General features: G+C 47.3%; 1 protein-coding gene across 4 annotated transcripts; it reads right to left on the minus strand.

Annotated features, from left to right (window-relative positions):
* Positions 1-483: 483 nt before the first annotated feature.
* Positions 484-19,287, minus strand: IMPDH2 (inosine monophosphate dehydrogenase 2). Of its 4 annotated transcripts, XM_053378426.1 has the most exons (16): positions 19,020-19,287; positions 17,740-17,793; positions 14,712-14,760; positions 14,371-14,472; positions 13,745-13,819; positions 12,415-12,621; positions 11,059-11,146; positions 10,217-10,416; positions 9,697-9,787; positions 8,849-8,944; positions 8,333-8,404; positions 4,322-4,465; positions 3,020-3,164; positions 2,523-2,666; positions 2,197-2,280; positions 484-822 (listed from the first exon to the last, which is right to left on the minus strand). In XM_053378426.1, the coding sequence occupies exons 1-16, from the start codon at positions 19,115-19,117 to the stop codon at positions 801-803; spliced, it is 1,671 nt and encodes a 556-aa protein (XP_053234401.1). In that variant the 5' UTR covers positions 19,118-19,287; the 3' UTR covers positions 484-800. The 4 variants fall into 4 exon arrangements, with proteins under 4 accessions (XP_053234401.1, XP_053234402.1, XP_053234403.1 ...); XM_053378427.1 differs by lacking the exon at positions 17,740-17,793 and having other exon boundaries at positions 19,020-19,286; XM_053378428.1 differs by lacking the exon at positions 8,333-8,404 and having other exon boundaries at positions 19,020-19,285.
* Positions 19,288-20,541: the final 1,254 nt, after the last annotated feature.

A 20,541-nucleotide genomic window follows, 5' to 3' on the forward strand; every position in this document is an offset into this window, starting at 1 on the left:
CACCCCGTTGCAGGGATTCGAACCGCCGACCTTCTGACCGGCAAGCCCCAGGCTCTGTGGTTTAGACCACAGCGCCACCCGCGTCCATTCAGCAGTTATTGAACTACAACTCCCATCATCTCTGATTATTGCCCTGCTGGGCAGGAGTACAAGAACAGTTGGAGGATGGGCAAAGGTTAGCCACACCTGTTTTAAATACTAGCTACGTTTGGGGCAGGAATGGAGGCCCTCAAGCCATAATTCTGAAACTATAGTTTGAGGAATGTATTAAAGGCATTGTCTTCTGACCTGTTCATCTGGATAGAAGAAGCAAGTGGACTTTAGCAGAGAAATAATGTGTGGCACAGCACAGGCTGGGGTGGGCTTCTAAAAATAAAAAGTTATGTCTGGATGCACCTATGTAGAGGCCCAGCAGCACACAGTTGGAAGGCTCTATACTCTAATCCACGACTGACAAAAGAAAAGACACTGAACCCTGCCAAATAGCTGTAATTGCACAAGGAAGAAGTTGGAAGAGGCCTTCTTGCCTCTTTGTTTTATTGTAAAAAAAGAAATACAGAGACAGAGACACAGGACCCCTCTCCAGAGCCTCGTTCAGCTGACACTTCTGGAATAGGCTGATGCGTTTTACCTTCAGCCCCTTGGTCAAAGCGGCTGATAATGCGAAGGGGGAGCAGCAGGCAGCTCCACCCCTCCGGCAAAATGGCACTTCTGTGAAGGGAGCAGTTCATGATCATGGCAGCAAAGGTCAGGCACCACAGGGCAAAAATGAGGCTCAGGGAAAGCGCAAGGGACTTTCATCAGAAAAGGCGTTTTTCATACCTAGGCAAGAGAAGGAAAAGGAAGCTGAAGTTGCGCGCTGTTCACCGGAAGTAGCAAATTATTGCTCTCTTTTACCAAATGGAATTAGATAGGGGCTCTCCTGCTTAATTCCACTCCCCTGCTCACAACCTCAGGAGCCGTTTTAAAGTAAAGGAAGAAGTGGACGGCAGTCTTGGCCCTTGTCCTCGACTCTCCATTCACAATGTCAGCTCGAACCCAATGATTTTAAAATTTATTTTCTGCTCGGAACTAATTCCTGCCATGGGCTCCAATCCAGAGCAGAAGCATGCTCCGGATTTAGACCCTGCTGCAAAAGAAAGAACCCTACTCTTTTTACTACCATACATTTGCATGGTTGCAGCATAACCGTAGGCTTGCTTCAGTGCAATGAACCTTGACTGTATCTTCACACGGTCTCCACCTCCAATTACGTACTAGTATTGGGTGTAAGAAGAACACCCTCAAGACCTGTAAACCACTTACAGTGGTACTTGGTTTGCAACCGTTTTGGATTACAACCACATCAAACCCAGAAGTGCGTGTCCCTTTTTTTGGACTACACCCTTTATTTTTTAAATTTTTTATTACAACCCCCCCTCCCCCCTTTTGGAGGCCCCATTGGCGAAAGCGCGCCTTGGGTTACAACCTGTTTTGGTTTACAACCGGACCTCCGAAATGGATTATGGTTGTAAACCAAGGTACCACTGTATAGTGCCATTAAGAAGTACAGCAGTACCTTGGTTCTCAAACTTAATCCATTCTGGGAGTCTCTTCCAACTCCCAAAACCGTTCGAAAACCAAGGCACAGCTTCTGATTGGCTGCAGGAGCTTCCTGCGCTCAAGCGAAAGCCACGTCAGGCGTTCAGCTTCTAAAAAGCGCTTGCGAACCAGAACACACACTTCCGGGTTTGCAGTGTCCAGGAGCCGATTTGTTCGACAACTAAGCCATTCGAGAACCAAGGTACCGCTACACTCCACAATTCTAAAATAATCCAAACATAACAAGGGCCTAGCCTCAACAGGACAGAGACTATCTGGCCCTCTCTGATCAGTTCAGGGTGTTTTCTAACAAACGCAGCCCCTTTCTGCTTTGATATTTGTCCATAGGTGCAAACACGGCCTTGTGCTAGTTCTGCTTCAGAAGGTATTAAGAAACATCAGAATTGAAAGTAATTGCTGGGTTAGTTCCTTCTTGGAAGTGTCTAAAGCACCTCAGACACTTCCCTGCACTCAGGATCCTTTGGGATCCTAATTGGTTCTGGCCACAGGCTGCTTTCAGCCTGGCAGCCAGGAGACACACTTTTCTTTTCTAATTTCCCTGTTTGCTAAGTGCTCTGCTTACTCAAGATGGATCAGTTGCACAGAAAAACTTACGAATGGAGGCCATGAATCCCTCCTTCTACTTGGGCAGATGCTGTCCTCTTTTCAAATTTCAGCTCTCCAGAATACATCATGGCCCTGGCAATAAAAAGTCAAGAGAAGGGTGACAGAGTGTTCCCTACTAAGAGCCGCATTCTTGCAACAAGACAGGATGGGAACCATGGTGTGGGCTGGCCAACCCACGTGGGCCAATCATGGAAGTGAGGGGCAGGCATGATCTGCCTGACAGATTGTATGTGGCTTGCTCACATGCCTTCAGCATACATTATCCCAAAGTATACAAGATTTGCTGGGGTGGTGGCGGCGCAGAAAGCTCTCACCTCACTTGCGTTAGACTCTTGGCTCCGATATCCTGGCAGGAGTGCTGGATGCCAGCAATCAGGTACGGCATGAACTTGTGAATGGAGCCCTTGTCTTGCACAGCGCCAGAGACCCCCTGTGCCACTTTAATTTTATCTGTCTCGCTGAGAATCACAAAGAACAAGAAAAGGCTTGTGAGAAACTGGGCTTGCAAGCTTTTCCCAAAAGATGGCAAGAAACAAATGTTTATGGTGAAAACAAGGAAGGGTGCACTGCAAGTCTTCCGCCTAAGTTGCCAGATGCCCGCCCCAGATAGAAAAATCTGGGCTTGCTTCTGAAACGCCATCGAAGCAAGAGTCTGAAAAGCCTCCAGTGGGGAAAAAATCCATGGAGGTGAAGCGGCAGCGGCGAATGTCAGTTTTATTATCTTCCGCAATCTGCATGCATTATTTTTGTTTATGCAGCCCAGCTTGGTACCATTCAAGCAGTCCCTCTGTTAAGGATACACATCTCTTACCTGAAGTATCTATTCTGGCTGCCCAGGTTCTTGTCCATGGCATCAAGTGACCCCATGCCCCGGTACTTCTTCAGCCTGATCCCATCAGAAAAGAAATACTCCCCAGGGGCTTCGGTTGTGGCGGCCAGGAGCGAGCCCATCATCACTAAAGCCAACGAAGAGAGCAAGAGCAAGTGGTGTGACGTTCTAGGGAAAGCAAAGCAATGGGGAGCTGGGCTTGCACTTCCAGTCTGCTCTAGAGGGGTTGGGGTGTAAACTTTGATGCTGGCTAGGTAAAACATTCATGTGATCTAGCCCCTTGGTGTGGGTGTGGGTGGGTGTGGTTTTGGGCAGAGCTGGGATCCAACAGAACAACCTCCACTTCCTTTATGTACTTAAGGAGATGCTGCATTCACCACAAGCCAACCTGGCCCCGATCCAGCCTCCCACTAGCTCCCAAGGGTTTGTGTGCCACCAGTCTGGAATGGGGCTTCCTTCACCGAGGAAAGCCCACTCTGAGCAATGTTGAAACACTGCTGCTGCCTAGGACACACCTGCATGGCAGCTACCTGTGCTATTTAGAGTATTACAGCTCTAAACTGAAACTGCTTGTGTGCCTGCCGACGCCTGCTCTATTGCAATTTTTGAAACCTTTCTACAGCTTTATCAGGCAGGGCTGGGAACCTGTGGCCCTCCAGATATTTCTGGCAGCCTAATCCCAGCCCATCCGGCTTGGCCAACGGTCAGGGATGACAGCAGCTGTAATCCTGCAGCATCTGGAGGGCAACACATTCCTTAAGGCAGCCTTTCTCAACCTTGGGTTTCCAGATGTTGTTGAACTACAACTCCCATCACCCCTAGCTAGCAAGGCCAGAGCTCAGGGATGATGGGACTTGTAGTCCAACAACATCTGGGGACCCAAGGTTGAGAAACACTGCCGTAAGGCATTACAATCACTGGAGGAAACTTTTAAGTGTCGCAGTGGAAATGTTTTTTTTAAATTTCATTTATCACCTGCCCTTCGCTCTATCATCCCGGGCGGATCTTATACGGGCATTCACACACCTCCAAGCACCAGGAAATCTTGCCCAATCTGGTTTCCCAGAGGTACACACAGGTTTAACACCAGTATTCCCCACAGCAGTGCATTAATGCAACACAACTTATAGCTGTTTCACCTGCTCTACCTAGTAACCACTTGCCCCATGCAGGACAGATGTGTCTGGTACAGCACATCTGGAGGCAGTGGCAGAGTTCCCTGGTGCACAACCAAGCGTTGCAAGCTCTCAGTGAAATCCAAGTCGACCGCCATTGCCATCTCACCTGTGGAAGCGCCAAGCGCCAGAGCCTTGGCGATGTGCCCAACAGTCTGGATGCCGCCATCCGCAATCACCGGCACGCCAAACCTCCTGGCGTACTCAGACACTTTGTAGACTGCTGTGGCCTGAGGCCTTCCACATGCCAGGACTAGATCCAGAGAGACAGAAAAAGAAGCAGCAGAAGAACAATCAGAGTCTGGTCTGAGGCAGGCCCTTTAACGGAATCCCCGTCTTCAGCACGCAAAGTCTTAGAAAGGCACATGGCTTCTTTCAGCTACTGCCTTTACGTATTAGACAGAGTAAAGCAAGTCAGCCTGCAGGGGAAGCACCCTCCAGATCTTCATCCCAGAATGCAACTAAAATTGAGGTGTGAAGGCATAGAGTGGGGGGGAACCCTGATGTAACTAACATATGGAGCACGTGTGTGCTGCTCCAATGGCCAGGGAAGGCTTCTGAAACAGCCCATAGAGCAGATAAAAATCCATGCAGTCTCGAGTCCCACTGACCTTGCTTGCATGTGGCATCCAACCGGAATACAAGAAACATTCGGAATATAACAAAAGCCCTGTTTATGCTTGGTGGAGGGGACATGAGGGCTCACATGGGAGTTATTACCAAGCCAGCTATCTCCTGGCACACAGGGCGGCTGTGTATAGGCCCCACTGTTTCCATCTAAAGCACAAGATGGCACAGGAAGTGAACATTCCTCAAATGAAGGATTCCTGCAGAACACACCCCATGGGTCAATAGGAGCTCTTCTGTGCTCAATTTCATCAATTTGTCCCGGATTTGCTCGCTCTTTCCACCCACGTGCCACTTGCGATGTGCATTCTGGAAGCGATGCATACCGCACAGCCAAGGACATGCAAAAACTCTTGCCAGAAGTGTACCACCCTTTCTCCCAAAGAGGGCTTTCTTTCCCCCACACTGGGAGGCTTTTCTCTGCCACGATTAGAATAGTGTACCAGATGAGATTGTGACCATGCAAGATTAGTCAAAGAGTGCAAACTTCCCGTTGAATGCAGGGTTTCAGGGTTGCTATCTGCACCGCCAGAGCTAACTCAGCGCTTCACCAAGAAACCGAGCCAGACACAAGCCACTTTTTGCACCAGCTCATCTGTCGTTTCACCCATTCCCCTTCACTTTCTAGGGCTCAGTACAGGCAGCCCGGAAAGGGAATCTCGTCCATTCTAGGAAATGCGAGTTTCAAATTCACTGAAATCAACTGCATTGAACTGGAACTCAAATCAATCATGAAATGGACTGCCAAAAAGATGAAACAGTGTTAGTGCTAAAGAGGTGGTCTCGCTTTTGCTGAGGCTGCCTAATGTTGAGAGCAGCGTTTCCGACAAGCCAATGAAGCAGTTTGTTCCATACGTACATAAACACCCACCCTATACTCTGGTCGTAGGAACCAGGTCATGTGCGTAACCGACCTTTGCAACAATGGTGTACAGAACTGTACACTGAGACCAGCCCTTTATGAATTAACATGTTGGCACCAGGGAGCAAGACACAGTCCTACAACCTATTGCCTTACACAGGTGTTGACTTCCAAAGCAGGGTTTGAAATTTGCCGTAATAATTTGGTACGGTAACGTCGCTGCCATTCGGAGTTCCACAGAATAAGAGATAAATCAAAAGACGGGCAAGCCTGGTCTTTTATTAGACAAACTCATCATTGTCGTAAAGCAGGGGTGGGCAACGTTTTTGAAGTTGAGGACCATAATCCCTGGGATGAGGAGTTCCAGGACCACATACTGGTTGCAATGAGGCCTAAAGCAGATGCAAACACCCCTTTTCTCGCTCTCCCTTTGAAGCCTGCCACCTTGCTTAAGAGAGTTGCCTGGGAATATATGCTCACAAACTCTTACTGCATTTAAGAGCCATAACAGATTAAAATGAGATTGTTGGGTTCTTGGGTCATCACAAACCAGCTGGTAACCCTGTTAGATAGCTGGTTATATTATCTTAAGGCTGCACCTTTCCTAGCCCGTTGGTTGTCTATTATTATTAGAATTTATATACTGTCCTATGCCCAGAGGTCTCACTGATCTACACTGACTGGTAGCAGTTTTCCAGAGTCTCAGGAAAAGGTTCTTCCCAGCTCAGCTTCTCAAGATCCTTTAATACAGAGATATAAAGATTGCAACTGGAACCTACAATATGAAGGTTCTGCTACTGCAACTAGCAACTTCATTGTATAGCTTTTGCTCCGTATCCTGAACTTTGACAGTTATAATAATGCAAAAGCAATTGCGGATTTGAGGAATGCTCTCCCGGGGTGGGGTGGGGGTTGGTTGTCTGGAGCCTTCAATACATCTTGGGCACCAGGTGAAAATGTTTCTCTTCAACCAGGCCATTGGCCGATTAACATTCTATGACCTTGTAAATGTGTTTGTGGGAGGGTGTGTGTGTGTGTGTGTGTGTGTGTGTGTGTGTGTGTGTGTTATTGGTCTGTTTCTGTTTCATTATGTACTTTGTGGATTTACGGGACTACAAGTCTCTCTGCCGCCTTCACATTTGTCAAAGTATCCAACTTGGAGGCAGGTTAATATTACACCATGCATGTATCAGACATTTGTTGTCATATTGACCTTAAAAAGATAAGAGGTCCAGAGTGGGCGATGCTGAATTTTTACTGGACTAACCTGCCCAGAGCCCTGATTGCAACTGTGTCAAAAACCTCAAAGAGACATGTCAGGGATATAAAGTCCATAACTGTGTTGACTACCACAGCTGGGATCCAAAAAAAGTACACATGCACATGGAAAAGAAACCTGAAAATGCACATGGGAAGCTGTGCTTGCTGTCTGTCAGGTGAGCAGAGATGATAGTTCTTGGGCTGTTACAGAAATCTGGCACCGAATGCTTTTTCCCCAAATCAGGCCAATACCTGCAATGACTGTTTTTACTTTTAAAAACAGCAACTTTGACTTCATAACAGATATAGCTCTCTAAAAGAGAATGAGCTAGTTCTGTATGTGACAAGAGAATGACCTAAGTCCTCTCATGGCAACCAATTACAAGGAAAAATGAGCATATCTTCCCTATGGAACGCCTAGCAAATGGCTACTGGTATTCCCTGTGGCAAGCAAACAGGAGAGCAACCGGCTATTCCCACTTCCCACGGAGAATCTCCATGCCCAAAAAGGAAGCTCTCATTCATCTGTGTAGAACGGTAGCTAAAGCCCTTTTCCACGTGGCTACTTTGGGGGCACTTTAAAGCTGCGTAGACAAGCCCGTAGGTAGGTAAAAACAACTACCATGGACTAAGGATGGGGAACATACAGGACAGGGACTGTGGTTTTCAAATACTTAAGAATCTGCCTAGAAATGATCACCTAATTTACTCACAATAAAGGCTTAGAATTACCTAAAGTAGGCTGAAATTGAGCATCGTTAAAAAGGTTTCCTATCCATTATCAATGCTGCAATATGGATATGGTCATCAGTGCAAGACAAAATCCTTCCATCATTATAAAGGAAAATACTCAGGCAAGCTAAGGCTACCCTGCATGAAACTGGGATCTTCCTAGTAAATGTAAACAATCCCCGCCAACCGTACTGGTAACAGCAGTCAATCTAATTAACCCCCTGAAAATTACAATTTACCTATTTTGTATATGTGGTTGGAATTTAGTTAATTTAACTTGTAGAATCACAGCTGCTGCTGCCGCACGTGCCGTTAATTATGGCACCTTTGCCCACCAAGAGAAAGGAAGCAGTCAAGGTAATTTTTTTAAAAAATCCATACAGTCCTGGATTTAAGAAGAGAGAAAGAACTCCAGCTAGTACCATTAAGGGCAACTTTGAAACCCTGCTTTAGGAAAGGCTCAGAATCAAGAGAGTGTCTCAGCTTTAACAACCAGTATCCAAAGCCACAAAACCCCAAGTGCGTCTACAACTAGATTATTCTCAAAACAAGCAGGGGGGGCGGGGCAATGGGCAGCCAATCAAAGCCTTGCTCCAAGGCACAAAATTAAGGGGTGAGGGGAAGGGGGCAATGACTTACTATAGGTGCCAGTGACTGTGGAAGGGCATTTGGGGCTGTGGGACTTTAGGTCTGGAGGGATCTTTGGAGCAGCTGAACAAGACAAAAACACATACAGTTTAGAGGTAAGAGGAAAACAGCTCAGGAACCAGGAGGATGCCCTGAAGAGCTGACACAACGCCAGCATGCTGGCACTGTGCAGTCGGGCTGTGCTCCATTAGTAGAGAATTGGCCCTGGCCAGGCAGCCCAGCACATCTCTCCTCTCTGTTCCATTGCTGACTTTATACACAATTAATCTGCTGCATGCTCAGAGTCACAACTCCTCTGTCCTGGTTGCGCACAGGGACAGCCTCTGTACTGCTGGCATGGCAAAAGGGCAGAAGCCCACCTCAGTATCGGAAGGACTCAATGGACCAGATACAATTCCCCTCCTTTCCAGGCACTGGGCTAGTGCTTCTGGAGGGCTACGATTAGGTTCTTTAAACAAGGCACTAGGGAAGAGAATGTGTTAATGATCTGCAGCGGGATTTGAATACCTTCTTGCGTGATGCAGATGGAACCGCTGCCCATGCCGACCCTCAGGGCATCGGCCCCGGCGTCAATCAAGTTCTTCGCCTGAGCCGCCGTCACCACTAGGAAAAGGAGGAAAATATTACGAAATGGGGGAAGGGAGGGGGAAGAGATAGAAAACCGGTCTCCGTCACCCTGCGCTTGCGACAGCGACGTTTTCCCTTCCAAAGAGATAGGACTGGCTTTGCACAGAGGAAGCCACTGCAATCTCAGCTGAAAAGGGCAGGCTCGGATTCCAGTTCTTGCTGGCTGGCCGGCCTTCGGCCATCTCATCAACGTGATGGTGTTAACAAGAGAAGGGAACAACCTGTACAACCAAAGTGCCTTCTTTTGTTAATTCAGAGAAGGAGGTTAGGGAATGCCAGATGTTTGACCTCTGGTTACACCAGAGGTTTTGTCTGGTGTGAAAAGTGTGTCTTGCTAAATCCCATGTTTTTATTTGTGGCATTCCAGCAAGCTTAGGATTTGGAAGTGCCGATGGTGGCACTCATGACTTTAAAAAAAGGGCTTGGAGCCTATTCTTTTGTCGAGGGCTGCATTTCCTCAGGGGCTGCATGGCAGCAGAGAGTCGCCCCAGAGCCAAAAGTGAATGGGGAATCCCCTTTTTTCTGTCTCTCTATCACTGCCAGCCCATGGGCTGTTGGAGAAAGCCCTTCATCTCTCCTCTGCCAGCCTCCAGCCAGCTAGTGGGGTTTTTTTGGGGGGGAGGGGAGCCAAAAAGCTAGAAACTTCTGTAGATTTATTTACAAGTCCGTTTTACAACCCAAAGAACACGACCACATTTTAAAGTTTATATTAGCAAACATCTTGTTACCGTTGCCTCCAATGACCTGCAGCTCAGGGTATTTCTCCTTGATGTATTTGATCATGTTGATTTGGAAGATGGAATTCCCCTGAGAAGAATCCTGGGATTAAAAAGAGGAATGAGGTCTAGAAGCTTGCTTTTCATCAGAATAAAATGTAAAGGTACCCCTGCCCGTACGGGCCAGTCGTGTCCGACTCTAGGGTTGTGCGCCCATCTCACTCAAGAGGCCGGGAGCCAGCGCTGTCCGGAGACACTTCCAGGTCACGTGGCCAGCGTGACGAAGCTGGCAAGCCAGCACCAGCGCAGCACACAGAAACGCCGTTTACCTTCCCGCTAGAAAGCGGTACCTATTTATCTACTTGCACTTAGGGGTGCTTTCGAACTGCTAGGTGGGCAGGAGCTCCAGACAAGACCCCCTCTGTACACAATCAACGAAATCAGCTCCACATAGAAAAGTCCAGATTGCACTAAAAAAGGCATCACCCCTACTGCATACTACTAAAACTCGCTTACCACCCCTAGGACTCACCAGAACAACAACGTCCACACCAGCTTGCACTAGTAAGTCAAGACGGTATTTGTCATCTTCATGGGTCCCAATGGCAGCCCCACAGAGCAGCTGCTTCTTGGCATCTTTTGACGCAAGCGGGTAGTCCCGGTTCTTCTTCAGGTCTGTGCGTGCTATTATGGCCACCAACTCCCCCTTCTCGTTAACGATGGGCAGTTTTCCTGGAATGCCAAAAGTTATCTCTGAGTTGCAATTTTAACTCTTCCCGAAGGTTTTTCATCTGCTTTTGTTTTTCATTCTCTTTGATTTTTCAGCGGCAAAAATAACGATCAAAGTAAACTGGAGCAATAGATAAATACAAAACCTGAAGTCCACAAGCCCATTAATCAGTCTGCGTTGTCAGGCACCTATTCAAAAAATATTCAAATTGACCAAAATGCAGAGAAAGAAAAGGGAAGATGCTGCCCCTTATTGAGAATCCAAGCTGGAAGAGGTCATGACTTAAACGAGGCACTTGAACAAGTCCACTGTGGAATAAGGGTTTAAGCCTGGAAGCTGCAGCTCTGTACAACTAACTACACTGATGTTTTGATTTCCCCCCACAAGAGGCATGACAATTCTTTGAACCTTTGATCTTCTCCACTCAAAGCAAACTGGGCTTAGCTCAAGGTACTTGGAGACACCTCTGGGTCACATTATAAGCCTTTGCTCAAGACGCTGGTAAAAGTCATGCCCTAGGAGTGGAAAGTAATTGTCCCATTACCATTGGCACATCAAATTATGAGGTTAAAACATGGGATGAGCCACATGTTCACTGATTTAGCATAGTATGCGCGGAATACCACACATCTATTCCCACTGACCTTTTTTACTCCTCTGCAAGATTTCATTAGCTTCTTTTAACGTAACTCCTGCAGGTGCTACAACGAGGTCTTCCCGGTTGGTCATGATCTAGGGAAAACCAAAGAGCAAAATAAAGACGCTGTCCTCTGCGCCTGGGCCAACCTGAGCCGTTCTCAGTAGCAGAAGAACAAATGTTCAGATGGGGTCTCAAGGAACAAAGAGAGCTGCAGGAGAGTCTCAAACAGCAGCAGAATTTTTATTTTGTTCCCAGTTAAAGGAGGGTTGACAGCATTTTGATCACACTAGGCAAAAATTGCTAGAGGGAGAAGGTCAGAAATATTATTTATTATTGTTTAAATCATTTGTATGCCATGCAGTAACAGTGTTCTCTGGGCAGCTCACAACAAGAAAGCATTTAAATACGGTAACAACCAAGCACCTAAAAGCAACGTAATGTCAGTGGCAGCAAATAAAAATGTGTTGTTGTTTTTTTACCAACCAGTTTTACTGCTATGTTATTAAAGCTTGCCCTGGTATTATAGTGGCAGTGTGTTTTTATGCTGTGCCCTGCCTTGTTGTATTTTCCACGAAAGTGTGGTTTATAAATATTTAAATAAAGGAAATCACACAATCCTCCAACTGCAGTCTGAAAACAACCCACAAACATTTGCAACCTCAGTGGCTCATGTACCCTACACGTTTAAAGTATGAGCGGTTGAGCTATCTGCCATTAAGACTCAACAATTATTTTCTAGGCTTAATTGTATTCGTGATCCCAAGTCCAGTCCAGTCCTCAAACTACTTCCTATCAACTTCCACACATGACTCTTCCAGAGTAAGAAATCTGAGAAGAGTGGCCTTAAAGTGTCTCACCCAGACAGGAGCAACAGAAAACAAAAGCTTCCAGCCTTGCTCAGCGTCTCTCCCCCTCCCTGAAGTTCACATCTCTCCAGAGCTCTTTTCAAAGCATGTCACTCGCACCTCCCACTGGAGGGTAATCAGAGATGATTTAAGGCCGCTCTTGGGCAGCGTGCATCCTGCTGGTTGTGTCAGCACAGCCTAAAGATAGCGCAGAAGAGCAGAACGGGCTCCAAGGCACTGCGGAACGTTGCACTGCTGAAATCCGATGCCCAGCTATACAGCGGTTACACTAATGCTAGCTCCAGAAGGCTTTCATTATGCAATGCGAGGGGAAATGAGCCAGGCGAACAGATAAAGTTGCAAAAAAACCCAACCTGTGCTATGCTCTAGTGCTCCAAGACATTAAACATAATTCCTTTGGCCAATGCAAATACAATAATGCTAGAGGTCCACACAATGCCCCAGCACATGTTCTAGCCCTGCTTACTGATCCCAGAAGAAATAACCCCACTGACCTCGCTGAGAGGCAGGTCATGCTCTTCCTCCTTCAAAAAGTCGATGTCTCGGGATGAAATAATCCCCACAAGTCGGCTGCCCATCTTCCCATTATCTGTTATAGGGATGCCGCAGAACCCATGCCGGGCTTTCGCTTCGAAAACATCTCGCACGCGATCTTTGGGGCTCAGCACCACTGGGTCCGTGATAAATCCTTGTTCGTATTTCTGGAGCAACACACGAATTCAGAAGGAGAATTTTGAGCCGCATACAAAATAGTTACATAAAGATATGAAGTGGGGGAAGCAGATGTCTGTGGAGCCAGACAGGACTCTCCTGGGGAATGGCCATCAGTAACTGCAGCATTGTAGTGCGTGGCTTTCAAACAAGATTAGGGACTCATCCAGACAGCTGCAAGTACAGAAATAAAGAATAAGACAGGTAGCCTGCTATGCCCAGTTCATCCGAATTACAGGGATCCAGGAGACCAAAGCATCTTGCCTGAATGTACCGTATATTTCGCCCTATAGGACGCACCGGCCCATAGGACGCACCTAGGTTTTTTTTTGGGGGGGGGGGGAGGAATAAAGGAAAAAAAAATATTCCCCCAGCCGCGGCTTCAGCGCACCCCGCGCTCCAGGCAGCAGGCTGCGGGTGTCTGCCCGAAGCACGGGGCACTCTGTTGCAGCGCACCCCGCGCTCCAGGCAGCAGGCTGCTATCTGCAGCCTAGGGAGCCCTGCGGGAACTCCCGCAGGCTCTCCAGGCTTGCAGATAGCTTCCTGAAGCCTGGAGAGCGAGAGGGGTCAGTGCGCACCAACCCCTCTCGCTCTCCAAGCTTCAGCGAAAGCCTGCATTCGCCCCATAGGACGCACACAGATTTCCCCTTCATTTTTGGAGGGGAAAAATGCGTCCTAAAGGGTGAAAAATACGGTACTGAGGGCGTCAACAGCTACTATGGGTTGATGCCAAAACACCAGTCAGAACTTTCTGTATACCTCAAATGCAACAAGACCATCTTTTAAGAGTCCAGCAGCCAAGATTCTTAGTGAACAAACAGCACACATTTCAAAGCATGGCTACAAAGTGAACTCTGTTCCACATCAATCACCATGAACGTTGGCGCAAATGCAGCTATTAACTTAATTAGAACCAAGGGAGGTGACAGGGACTTGTACACAAGAGGGGAGAGGGCACGTAATCATACAGCCATACTTTTGTGGTAAAGGCACAGGTGAGTAAACTATGTCTACAGCAGAATACCACCTCACAAAGCAGTGCTGGGCAATATCCAAACCTGTTATCAAACCCCTCTCCCCAGGGACATTTGTATACACAGAAGATGGTTTTACCTTAACTTTCCGTACTTCGTTGGCCTGGAATTCTGGGGTACAATTATGATGAATGAATCCAATTCCACCTGTGAGCTGAGAAGATATAGAAAGAAGTTTAAGTTGGAACAGAAATAATACAGCGGTTCCTTGTTAGTTCCTTCTTAGTTTACGAACAACTTGGATTAAGAATGCTGCAAACCCGGAAGTAGGTGTTTTGGTTTGTGAACTTCAAAACCCCCAGCTAAGAACTGATATACTAAGAATTTTAAATACTGTAGGGAAAAAGCATAAAAGCAGAATTGGAAGGGACTACTACTTTTCTGGCTAATATTGAAAAAATGATTACAGACACGGCCATATGTTTTTAACAGTACAATGAACGGCCATATGTTTTTGACAGTACAATGCCATGCATGTTTAATAAGAATTAAGCCTTACTGTGTTGAAGAGGCCTCACTCCTAAAAATGTGTGTTTAGGACTGCAGACAAAATGATCTGAGGAAAAATGTTCTTGATATCCCATAGGGATTTACCAAGATACCAAGAACTTTTCACACACACACACACACACACACACACACACACACACACGCCGCACTCTAAACTAAGGTAAGCTCTCTCTCCCTTCTGCCCTGGTTTCTTACCGCCATTGCAATGGCCATGCAGGCCTCTGTTACAGTGTCCATAGGGGAGGATACCAAGGGAGTCTTCAAGGTTATCTTCTTGGTCAGAGCAGAAGTCAGGTCCTTAAAATAAAGAGAGTTTGGCTGAAACAGCAGGCGGCTTTATTTGCGATCTTTTCAAGCACCATTGTCATCGCACCTTCACACACTTAGTGACCCATCAGAACTAACACTGCAGATTCCAAAATGCTCAGTTAGCACTATAAAAAGAGACAAACAGAAAGGAATCTCCTACAGCGCAGAAAGCACTTGCTTCATGACACTGATTTTATATATTATACCAACTTTAGTCTCATACTCACCACTTGGTCTGCAGTAAAGTCTATGTAGCCTGGGAGTATAAGGAAATCGCTGAATAACAAAGGAAAGAAGAAAAAATGTTATTTTTGGAAGCCTAATACAGAACTTTTAACGAGTAAAAGGCTTTATAATGTAATTTGTGGTTCGCCACAGCATGTTGCTGAGATAATGACCGTACCTGTGTGTGGGGTTTTCAACTAAGTTCTATTCAGAGCAAACCCACTGAAATTAATGGAACTAACTTAGTCATGATCATTAGTTTCAGTGGGTCTACTATTGAGAAAAGTTCAGTTGAATACCACCTGGGGAACCTCCTGAAGTTCTGTGATTGGAACCCCCAACAAAATTTCCTTCTTTAAGAAACAGTGCCTACAAGGGGAAGATTTGGATCAGGAACATGGCTCAGGTAAGAGAAAGGGTTTAAAAAGTGTAGGAAACATTTGGGCCTCCCAATGTTGATGAACTACATCTCCCATCACCCAAGAACATTGACAATGCTTGTCAGGGCTGATGGGAGTTGTAGTTCAGCAACTGATCTGGAGAGCCAAAGGTCCTTTACCCCCAAGGCAATTCCTCAAATCTCTCCCAAGCTACTTTTAAATTTGTAGGAGAAAATATACAGTCACAATTGTAGTGTTCATATGGTTTCCCTTCCACATCTAACAGCACTCTTGGGAGGTTAAGGGATTTGAATCAGGGCTTTGGTGCAGAGGGGAAACATCAGACTGCCCTTGCTCCTGTACCCCAACCTCACTGGCTTCATTTTTCAGAGGGAATTCAAGTAGAAAGTTCTAGTCATACAACTTCACATAATACACACCTCTGGGATGGCTATGAGTGGGCAGAGGTAAAGTGGTTTGATTGCACCAATTGCCTTCTGCTTACTGCTTCTCCCAACCAAGCCTATAACCTCGTTATTTACTGTTTGAGAGGGGGTCTTGTAGCTCAGCAAAATGTTTCTGATTCACTGCCAGGAACAGAATATTGGGTTGCCGTGATGGGCAAAATGTCTTGCTAGAGACCCTGGAAGAGCTACTACCACAGAGAGTAAATAAAACTGAACCAGACAGACCAGAGGTCTGACAATGCAAGATATGCAATGCAAAGATTCCCAAATCAAAACAGGAATCTTCCACGAAAATTTGAATCTTTGGCATCTCCTGAGTTTTAGAAGTTAGAACAACCCCCAGCTGTATTTAGCCCCCCACCCCCCGAAAGTCTCCAAGAAAACAAAGTTGTGAAACTCCCGAGCAAAATGTTCTACAGGAAAAAGTTAGCTGATGTTTAACAGATGCCATGTCCCCAACTTGGAAACCTTCCAGGAGACCTGTGAAGACCTTCCTATTGCATTTCCTACCTCTCCACCAGCAGCTATTAAGTCATGGAAATCTAAAGGGAATTTCCACATACCAGGGGCATCATACGGGAGTGCTGCTGGCACCACTTGCCAGAAGCAACTGAAAGAGACAATGCTGTTGCTCTCATGCCTTGTTTGTAAGCCCCCCAAAAGCTTACTGCTGTTGGAAACGGAATGCTGGATGAGATGAGACTCTTGGTCTGATCCTGAAACATGATTCTTATGTCCCGATGTTGGTGGACCCGAGACACAGTTTAAAGGCATTGGTATATGTGTGCATTAGGTAAAGGGACCCCTGACCATTAGGTCCGGTCATGACCGACTCTGGGGTTGCGGCACTCATCTCACTTTATTGGCCGAGGGAGCCGGTGTACAGCTTCCGGGTCATGTGGCCAGCATGACTAAGCCGCTTCTGGCGAACCAGAGCAGTGCACGGAAACGCCATTTACCTTCCTGCCAGAGCGGTACCTATTTATCTACTTGCACGTTGACGTGCTTTCGAACTGCTAGGTTGGCATGAGCAGGGACCGAGCAACGGGAGCTCACCCCGTCGCGGGGATTCGAACCACCGACCTTCTGATCAGCAAGTCCTAGGCTCTGTGGTTTAACCCACAGCGCCACCCGCGTCCTATGTGTGTGCATTAGCTTGTACTATTTTTCCAGGAAGCAACTGACTTTCAGGAAATGGGAAGAGCCATAAGCTCAGTAGCAGAGCATCTGATTTGCACGCAGGAGGACTCTGGTTCAATCCCCAGCAAGGGCTGGGAGAGAGACCCTAGTCTGAAATGCTGGAGAACTGCTGCCAGTCAGTGTATACTGAGCTAGAAGGACCAGTGGTCTGATTTGGTATAAGGCAGCTTCCTTATGATCCCTAGCTTTGGTGAAGGGCTGTAGGCTCAGTGGTAGAGCGTCCGCCTTGCATGCCAAATGTCCCAGATTCAAACCCTAGCATCTCCCAAATTAGGGAAAGACTCCTAACTGAAACCAGGGAGAGCCACTGATAGTGTTGGCAATGCTGGCCTAGATAGTACAAGGCAGAACCACCCACTCGCAGCACCTCCGTCTTGCCAAAATTCAGAATGAGTTTGTTTATCCTCGTCCTTTATGGCATACTTCACTGGGTAGAAGGTGACTGCTCATGTTCTTCCTTTTTTAAAAAAAAGCTGCTTCTCCAACTGCTAAGTTTGTTTCCAAACAGAAATAATTTATTTATAGATTGCTGTTCTCTAAAACGGGAGGGGTGAGGGGTTGTGGCTGCTAAAAAGAGGGTCAGCTTTCTCGTGCAGGAATTATTTCCAAGTAAGTTTCTCAGATGGTTCATATTGCACGTCTAGTTAGGGAGGAACTCGCAGAGCCTGTGTGCAACCACAGATCATCTGGCATCACGTGAGTCTCCACATGGATAGGAAGAGACTAAGCGGTGGAAGAGACAGAAAAATGGAAATAAAAACCTCCTCTCGCCAAAAACTCACAGTATACAACTCTAACAAGATAGCAACTTTATACTGCCGATTCATGTTCTTAAGAGGTTGGATCAGGGGTACATTCTATGCTGCTCACGGCTTTCTTCTTATAGAAGGATTATGACTAAACGCGCTCAGACTTGTCATATGGACCAGCAGGTGGTTTAGGAACATACACCCATACACAAGTGTAATCAGAGAAACTGTTACATGATATTCTGGCTCCATGGTCTCTCGCAAGGGCTGGGATCATCTGCGCAGTTACTAGATAAAAAACACAAAAGGTCTTGCTGGGTGCGGGATTCAACAGACCCTGAGGAGGACTGACTATTCTGCGGAATTATGTCAAAGGTGAAGTGTAAAAAAAAAAAAAAAGGAAGGGCCAAGGAGGGGAGGGAGAGGAGAGATCCGCTAAGCAGAAAGGATTCCTCAAACATGAGCTTTCAGGGAACATCTCACACAGGAAGAGGGATACTTGGCAACAGTTCTACTTATACAGTACTAGCCAGCAGACACATTCCACTCACCCAATGAAGAACTGAGAAAGGTGATCTCATATAGAATCAAAGAACTGTGGAGTCGGAAGGGACCGTGAGGATCATCTAGCCCAACCCCCTGCGATGCAGGAATCCTTCATCCAACATGGGGCTTGAACCCACAACCCTGGGATTGAGAATCTCATGGTCTACCGACTGTGCTATCTGCACTACCACGCAAAAAGGAATCTACTCCACGAGATCTTTCTGGAAGTTCTAGAGCGGGGGAGAAACAAGGTCTGCATGTTCAGACCGAAGGTTCTGCCTTTCACGACACACTCTCTCTCTCTCTGAAGTTGCAGGCCCAGAGTCTCTGCTTCTCCATAGGGAGCAATGGGCAGAAGGACATTTGCTCCTACTAATGGAACTAGCACCACCCTCGGCTTCAAAATAGACAAAAGTGTGGGGGTAGGGAGAGAGAGGAAGGGGGGAATCTCCTAGCGGCTCGGGTAAATCCTTTTTCAAAGACTTAGAGGAATCCCCTGGGGTGAAAGGTTAATTCGAGCATTTAGGGAAGCTTTTAATGTTTGATGTATTACAGTATTTACTATTTTTCTGGAAGGCGCCCAGAGTGGCTGGGGAAGCCCAGCCAGATGAGCGGGGTATAAATAAATTTATTATTATTATTATTATTATTATTATTATTATTATTATTATTATTATTATTATATTATTAGAGCACCCCAGCACCCCTTTCCTTCACCCCGTGCCAAAGCCAACATTATAACCTTCACTTTCCTCGGGTTACGATAGCATGCCGCGCGTGCAATACACACACACACACACACACCAAATTCCGCGTGCGGGGTCCAAAGGGGCATCAAATGCCCCCCAGCATTAAAAGAAAAAAGAAGAACCTGTGGCAATTCCTCGAGGCGGGTGGAGACGTAGCGCCGACCCCCCCCCCGCCCCATTACCACCCCCGCCCCACGGCCTTCCCAGGCGCCTCCTCACTTGTAGGTGAGCCCATCTCCGCAGTTGAGCATCTGCTGCGCCGTGAGCCCGTCGTCGGGCACGTAGCCGGTGCCGCCGCTGATCAGGTAATCGGCCATGGGTGGATAGGCGTGCGCGCGCGGGCCGCGTGTGCTTCTTCCCTCGCGGCCTCAGAAGCAGAAAGCGCGCGCGAGGCTCTGCCTCTTCTGCCACGCGCTCTCGCCGACAAGAGAGCCAAGCGTCGGCGCCGCCGGGTACAAGAGCACGGAGCTCGAGGAGGAAACCCCGCCCCCAGACGACGACGCGTCCTTGCGTCACGCCGCTCCGTCCGCGAGGCGCCACCGCATGTTTCTCTTCTTCCCCGCCCCCCACTCTGCCTTGTGGGTGGGGCGGGGAGGTGGAAAGCGGGCTACGGCGGCCGCGCGGGCTCATGCGCGGCAGGCTGGGCGGGCTTCTCCTCCCTCCTTCCTCTTACCCCTCCCCCTCCCCTCGCTTCTTGTCCCGAAGAGTTAAGAGCGGGAAAACGGAAGACGTTCCTTTTCCCACTCATTTTCTATGAGGTCATTTGGGCAGAACAACAGTTTTATTTAGTAGTCCCTTTTGTCTTTTTTTTTAAAGAGCCACTCTTTTTAGCTGCGCTGTGTGCAGAGAAGTGGGCCGGGGACCCCAACACGGTGTGGATATGGCAGTGCCAGATTTACTTATAAGCGAAACAAGCTATAGCTTAGGGCCCCCCAAAAAATTAAAGGGAAAAAATCTGGATGTACATTTCCAAAATATAATAAAATAAAATAAAACCTACATACAGCAACAGTGTTTTGTGTTGTGTAGGCGCCTATGATGCTAGCCGGCTCCCTAAAATATCACTAGTTAGATACCTATTAGGTCCATAAATTACCATATAACATATATTCAACACAGAAAAACAGCGACAATTTGTTGTGACAAAGGACAGCTGGACATATAAAGGGCCCTATTACCTTCAGTAGCTTAGGGCCTCATGAAAACTAAATCCAGCCCCGGTGTGCGTTTGGTGGTGGGGCACTGGCTTCTGAGGAATGAAGGTTAAATTCCTTATTTAAAAAAAACAAACCCAAGGCGCGAGATTCTCCAAAAAAACTGCCATGGGGTGCCAACTCGTCAAGCAAGCTGTGCCAACCTGCCTTGGCAGCAGAGCGCAGGCGCCAGTACTCAGCCACTTGCTGCCTCCTTCCCTTCAAACTGGGGAGGAGGAGGGTATCCACTTCGCTTCGCCACTACCCCACCCCGACTTTGGTCCAGAGGCAACCTCGATAAGTCTTGCAGTCATCCAATACTGTGAACAGCTTTGACGGGCTGTTTTGATGGATGACCAGGGTTGGGGGAGAGAGATTTAGTGGCAAACCTATTTGCAGCCGTTTATCGAGGTACTCCACACTTTCTTTAAACAACATCGACTGTCTCCCCCCCCCCCGCAAAAAAGGCTGCTGGCAGGGAGAGGAAAGGAACCACCACGAGTGTTTTGTTGCTGTTGCTTGAGTGCAATAGCCCCCTTTCCACATAG

The sequence above is a fragment of the Podarcis raffonei genome, chromosome 2, assembly GCF_027172205.1.
Source record: "Podarcis raffonei isolate rPodRaf1 chromosome 2, rPodRaf1.pri, whole genome shotgun sequence".
In the NCBI taxonomy this organism is placed as follows: Eukaryota; Metazoa; Chordata; class Lepidosauria; order Squamata; family Lacertidae; genus Podarcis; species Podarcis raffonei.

Excerpts from the sequence above, each read along its gene's own strand:
- IMPDH2 (XM_053378426.1), bottom strand. The coding sequence starts at position 19,117 with ATGGCCGATTACCTGATCAGCGGCGGCACCGGCTACGTGCCCGACGAC. Across the intron at positions 14,761-17,739 it reads CCATGGAGCCAGAATATCAT|CGATTTCCTTATACTCCCAG; the intron begins GTAACAGTTTCT and ends TTTGTTATTCAG. Across the intron at positions 11,147-12,414 it reads ATGACCTGCCTCTCAGCGAG|ATCATGACCAACCGGGAAGA; the intron begins GTCAGTGGGGTT and ends GGTTTTCCCTAG.